The sequence below is a fragment of the Triplophysa rosa genome, linkage group LG16 (genome assembly GCF_024868665.1).
Source record: "Triplophysa rosa linkage group LG16, Trosa_1v2, whole genome shotgun sequence".
NCBI lineage: Eukaryota > Metazoa > Chordata > Actinopteri > Cypriniformes > Nemacheilidae > Triplophysa > Triplophysa rosa.
The window spans coordinates 5,316,540-5,322,959 of NC_079905.1; the positions used below are offsets into that span (position 1 = coordinate 5,316,540).

The following is a 6,420-nucleotide window of genomic DNA, read 5'->3' on the forward strand; positions in this document are numbered from 1 at the left end:
AATTGAATACTTTACCATAATGCCTCACGGAGACATGCCAAGAAGCTCTTTTGAAGGACTTACACTAAGATAAAATATACATATCAATCACTAATATCAAGGTCATATGGCATATTAATTACACCTTAATCATAATAATAACCAATAAGACTGTCCTTGCTTTTTTTCAAGTGTCTGAATTTCAAAGCTTCTTAATGTGCAAACTTTCTAATCGCAAAGACTAATCACCGTTTTTAATAATGTTTATATTTTACTGTATATTGTCTGTGTTATTTTCAGGGTGCAGTTGAATCAAACAAAACTCTACAAGCACTCTCTGTGCTGCCCTCTACTGGTCAAGAGTTAGAACAGCTTGATCCAATGAGCCGTTTTCATGATGGTGTGATTTTAGAATCGTTTTCTGCAACAATTATAAAAATTAGGAAAATAGAAAAATGTGAAAAATAACCGTACAGTATATGGTGCTGTTTGAAATACGCATGCAAGAAAAATATTTTGTATTTGATTCATTATCCTGGATTTAACATCTAGCACAGCGTATGGCTTTAAGTTTTTCTATGAATGACTTTCTGAATCTCTCTCAAAAGGTCCACTTTGTTATTTTTGATGTTCACCTCAGCTTTCTCCAGCAGATCGTGAATCATTTCACAGCTGTAGGGCTGTTGGAAGGTTCTGTATCTTCTCTTCCACTTTCTAACTTCTCCTGTTAACACAGACATTTCAGCACCTGTGAGTTTTTATAGTTGCCTTTTCTGCCCACAATAACTGACAAAGACTACATCATAATCCTCAATACTTACAATTCGCAGTGCACAGTTTTAAATTAAGCTAAATTATTTCATTATTTAGCAGTATTTAATATGATTGTTGGCATTACCTTCACAATTTATAATGTTGAAAAGAGGGATATGAATCACAGTCGGCGCATGGTGGCTTTCAAACACGTAGAAGTCTTTTGGAGTTTGTTTGTCCTGCTCAGATATGTGAACTTTGGGAAAGGGAATGTGTAGCTCTTTGCACGTTTCAGCAGTCTGAACCACTGTCTGTAAATTTAAAGAAATGTTTTATAGAATGGTTTGTTTGTGTGTGTGTAGCTGTGACAAAAAAAATTAGGGTGTTTATGCTATTGGCATATGTACATCGTGCCAAAAGATATATTTCAATATAATACATTAATATTGCATTCATTTATTAATAATATGCCGGTAGTAAAAACAAAGTATGTATTTACTGTGATCTTCACATTACCTTGAATGGGTCATCATCACTGAAATCAAGAGAGATAATGAGATCAATGTGCCTCTCTTTCCTCAACACTGAGAAATAAGGAGAGTTGATGAAGATTCCAGCATCCTCATAATGTCTTGTTTCCTTTTTCAGGATACATGGAGAAACCTCCGGCGCTGATAATAATAATAATTCCGGTTTAGATACTTTTAAACATATGTTAGTACTACAGTATTCTTAAGTATTTTGGAGTACTCAGATGTCATTGTACATGAATTTAAATGCTATAAAACAAATCGAAGTACCATCTCTTAGCATCCCTGTACCGTGGAACCATTACTTTATTGCAAGAGTATAGCTGACCAGGTAATGTGTGATCATGAAATAACTCAATAAATTAAATACAAATAATAATAAATTCAATTTCTGCAGTAGGACAATAACTGTACCTAAATAATATCTCCAGCAGATGTGACTTAACCTCTTGGCTTTAGAAGTGTATCAGTGTATGTCTACGGTCATATGGACGTTTAGTGTCAGTGTTAGAAATGTCAGAGAGCACTATACAAGTGCACTACACTGCAGTTCAAAAATTTATGGTCATTTGACTCAAATGTTTCTCATGATCTTGAGAATCTTTTAGTCTGAAGGTGTATGCTGAAATGCTTAAAATTAATTTATAGGCAAAAACATATTCATTTCTATCATAGGCAAAAAAGTATGGGATTGCACAAATAACAAAGAAAAACCAGCCAATAAGAGCTCAGAATACATTAAGTGGGAACATCTTTAGTCTATTTTAATAAGGGTGACACCTCAAGAAGCTAATTGATAAAATGCCAAGCGTAGTTTTTTTTCCATTTTTTTTGTTATTCTATAGTTTTGATGAGCTTACTATTATTATAATTATAAAATGTGGAAAAAATATAACGGTATACAGTCGTGTCATAATTGCTGTGTTTTGCAAAGTTTCTGCTTAGGCTGTTGCGGTGTTCATTCACATTGCTTAGATTATTATGCTGAGTGATCAGATGCATTTTAAATCATTGCCCAAAAAAAAGCAACTCCCCAGATGTCAGTCCCAAATGGAGAACCTGTGGTCAATCCTCAAAAAGTGAGTGAATAAGTAGAAGCCCACAAATCGCGATCAACTCAGAGCACTAATAAGGCAGGAAAGGATCGCCATCAGTCAGGATTTGGCCCAGACGCTAATATCCAGCATGCCAGAGCCAATGTCAGAGGTTATGAAAAACAAGGGTCAACACTGTAAATATGAACTTTTGCATATATTATGTATAATAAAACTTAAGATATGCTAATTTAAGATATCCAGTATACCATAGAAACATGTGGCAACATAATCTACAAATACAGAAGCAGCAAACTTTGCGAAACACAAAATTTATGTCACTGCCAATACTTTTGGCCACGACTGTATGAACTTAAACCTGAACAGTAGTGAATATATATTATATACAAGTTTTTATTTTATTTTAATAATTTTAGCATTACATTTTGCTGTTAGTTATTTTGCTCACCTGTCATGTTGTAGAGAAAGTTATATGTTGTGCCCCAGATCCAGCGAGTTGCTAACTCAATGCATTTGATAACAACCATCCATAGCCCATTATCTAAATGAAAGAAGTTTACATAATGTCATTTGCCTTCTCTATCAGGACATTAAATAATGAATAAGTTGTTTTAAGATTTTAGTTAGTAAAATCAACATGGCAGCCCAAAATGACTGTAAGAGCTGCATGTGAACAACACAACTCACAATTTAGTTGTTTCTGCAACCAGTCTGAATACAGCTGGCATACGTATAGAGTTTGTTCCTGAATTTTCTTCCTAGCTATTCCCTCTGGCATCATCTGTAAGGTAATGACAGTCTCATATTTTTCTTTGTTAAGCTTTCCTAAAAAAAAAAGAAATGTCATTATGTACTTAAAAAATACATTAGGTGTTATTATTTATCACCTGATAAATTTACTGGTGATGTGTTTCCATGGAATCCAACAGGTGGATGTTATCTAACAAGTTAGTGTGATTTAACATTTTCTGAAACTTTAAAACTGTGATGGATACCTCTTAGCAAATCATTAAGGATTTCAATGTGAGATGAAGTGTCTTCCTCTCTGAAGAACAGAAGATTCAGTTCCACAAGCGTCAAAGTCACCCGGTACACTTCATTTAGATGTGGAGGGCTGAGCGATGTGTGGTTACACGTCACATCTGACTCGCGCCAAAAGAGCTCTGAAAAGAAATGAATGCATTTTTAACAGATGCCATTTTACAACATAAAATGGTTTAATGCATTTGAGGGGACACAGACATAAAAACAAACTTAAACCAGACAGATGTCAATGATGTTTTTTTTTTTACTAAGGCAGTGTTTGTGTGTTCCAATGTCACTGGCATGACGCAATTAACATTTAGGTCTTCCGTTATAATATCTGTTTAAGTTGAATATTTATGATGTGGTTTGAACAAATCCTTAAACAAGTAAACTTACTTTTTATTAATATTAAGAGTTCCTCCATTGTTTTTTCAAGGTCAGCAAAAACGCTACCACACAGACCTGCCGAACACCAACAAGAGAGACAAATGAACAGTCTGCAGCGGACCAAAACTGTCAACTATACACACATTTGCGTTGTTACCTTGGAGGTACAACATTTCCATCTCGGGCTGGTTTTTCTTCTTAACACCTTCATCAAACTGACATCCAAAACAGGAGGAATCTACAAAGGCTCCAGTGATGGAGTAGCCAACCTCATGTGCTGTGATCTCAAAAAAGACGTCTGACAGAACAGTGCAAGTCTCAGATGTACGGCTCACACACAAACATTTAAATGATTGTATTATAAATGATACTGTCAGTAAAATGTTTCACTGAAAATGTTCTTAGAATTTGGTATGTCATCTTTTATGACATTATGCAGTTGACATAGCCTGAGCAACTACCTGCTTTCATTTTTTCACGATTGCTCTGCTTATCGATCACAGTGTAGATGGGATACGGATCTTTGCTGTGTTTGCTCCTCTGATGGGAAAGAGGATTTTCATCTATCTGTAGAGAAGTTTTAATATTATGTAGTGTACATTTTACACCGTTTCATTACCTCAGATCAAACCATCCCAAAGCTTATTGTGCCAGTAAGACTGATTTTAATATAATCTTAATGAAATGCAAATAAAAAACTGAGCATTGTGAGATTATAGTTTAACAGCTGTTATAAAACACATAGGTCCTGACATGGTTGATACATAAAACAATTTATTTATTAAAATTATTTCCTCACCTCTTTCACAACCTCACTTATTACTAGTGCCGCCCAGATGTCTGTCAAACTGAAATTGTCTTTCTGGTAGTATTTTTCCAGTATTGACAGTTTGTCCGTGAAACTGACTCCATCACCAGTGAGTCTCTGTATGATGTCATCCTTCACTTCCTCCAGCCTGCAGGACCAATCCGGTTCTTTGTATAAAGAGGCCATGCACCTACCAAAAAAAAAACAATCTTTACATATACAGTATGTGTGTGTTTGTTGGGATTTGAGTATATACTGTCAGAATGTTCATTTTGTGCATGAATCTGAAAGTTTACCAGGTTGATCCAGAGACCCCGCACAGATACATCATGCAGTCCAGCAGACCCTCTTTAAACAGCTGGACCAATGACCCCATCAAACCCAGCAGAGCTCTCTCACCGCCACCTGAACCCAAGAGTGCAATGTTGGGTACCTCCTCCTGTAAAGTGCACAGCAAAGAAAACGTTTATTGTCAAATATATTCAATAAATTACATAACGCATCTAAGGAGTGACTTCTAAAGTTTGCAGTTCAACCAATAAAACAAAATTGGCTTTTTAAAAAACATATTTTTCATATGTAAATCTATTTAATTTGGCCTAATTTATTCACATACTGTCCATTATTCATCGTCTTGCTGTGGCAATATCACACTCTCTGATATACATTCCTAACACTCTCTTGCTATTGTTTTTGCTTTAACAGGTATAATATGTAACTATGAAAATATCCATGTTACCGGGCTACAGTGTATGTTATGCTGCAGAAGACACTGCAGAACTGATTCTCTCCTACTGGACACATGACCTTTCTCAGCCTCATTCAGAGAGTGACCGATTCGCACCACACTGCTGTTAAAATCAAAGACAGACATGACAGCTCACAAAAGTATTGAAAAAAAGATATGCAGGGATAGTTTTTCAAATGACACAAGACTGAGGAATAACAGATTGTAAAACTGAATTTGCTTGATATTACCTTTCACTTTGGTTCCCTTTTGACATCTGTAAAGAGAAAATAACCACAAAGCATTAGAGTATAATGAAGAAATGGTAACATGAATCAAAAATATTATTCAGAAACCAAGTACAGACATTTGAAGGGCACGTACTCTGGCTGGAAGAGGTTGAAGTCTACATTCCAAACCGAAACTTTTCATTGAGAGCATGTGACAGTATAAAAGAGGAAATATAACAATTGGAGTAAGCGAATATCAATTGGGACAGTTCTCAAACCAGGAGTATGACAAATATCAGCTGGGCAATTCCATGAAAATGTCAACCTTACCATGAAAAAATAAAGTTTTTACCAATGGTTTTTACTTTGGTAACAGCTCAGATTTGAACATTTGGTGGTTCAAATACCCATGTGAGGTCTCTCTTCAAATTTGTAAAGCATTTGTTTTATTTTTAGTGCATGATTTTTCATAGTCAGGTAACATAGTCCATAACGCTACATATTCCTCATAAATGGACACATGAAGATTAATATAAAATAACTATTTTAAGAGGCATCCCTTCTCCATTAATTGGGTATTATTGCTTTAGGATTGTGCATTTTATTTCACAGAAATCCTACAAAGTTTGTCGTCTCCCAAAAAACGCGTCCTTTTTTTGTCACATCCATAACGCCTGTTTATTTCCCTTTTTTAAAATAGAAAATGTGTTCATAGACTGACATTTTTTAATGTTTAAACTCTATCAACAAGGGTTTAGTAAAATATAAATGGATGGTTCAATATATTTGTAACAAATTCATTCTCTGTGCATTTTTATGTCACGTCCATAACGCAAAATGTCACGTCCATAACGTTGGAATTGCCCAGCTTTATTTTATTTTCAAAGCATAAAGTGCAAATTAAGTTAACAAAATAATACTTGTT

At 34.9% G+C, this 6,420-nt stretch overlaps 1 protein-coding gene across 1 annotated transcript; it reads right to left on the reverse strand.

Moving 5' to 3' along the window:
• Positions 1 to 134: 134 nt before the first annotated feature.
• LOC130566495 (cytosolic phospholipase A2 gamma) lies at positions 135 to 5,788 on the reverse strand. Its single transcript, XM_057353938.1, has 14 exons — positions 5,650 to 5,788; positions 5,517 to 5,542; positions 5,278 to 5,389; positions 4,835 to 4,977; positions 4,530 to 4,728; positions 4,192 to 4,297; positions 3,888 to 4,028; positions 3,740 to 3,805; positions 3,313 to 3,480; positions 3,005 to 3,142; positions 2,766 to 2,858; positions 1,249 to 1,403; positions 878 to 1,043; positions 135 to 703 (listed from the first exon to the last, which is right to left on the reverse strand). Exons 1-14 carry the CDS (start codon positions 5,704 to 5,706, stop codon positions 546 to 548), a joined length of 1,728 nt encoding a protein of 575 aa, XP_057209921.1. The 5' UTR covers positions 5,707 to 5,788; the 3' UTR covers positions 135 to 545.
• Between the last annotated feature and the right edge of the window lie 632 nt (positions 5,789 to 6,420).

Coding starts and splice junctions, on each gene's coding strand:
- LOC130566495 (XM_057353938.1), bottom strand. CDS start 5,706: ATGCTCTCAATGAAAAGTTTCGGTTTGGAATGTAGACTTCAACCTCTT. Junction 3,806..3,887: donor GGAAATGTTGTACCTCCAAG/GTAACAACGCAA, acceptor GGTGTTCGGCAG/GTCTGTGTGGTAGCGTTTTT. Junction 1,044..1,248: donor GTGATGATGACCCATTCAAG/GTAATGTGAAGA, acceptor TTAAATTTACAG/ACAGTGGTTCAGACTGCTGA.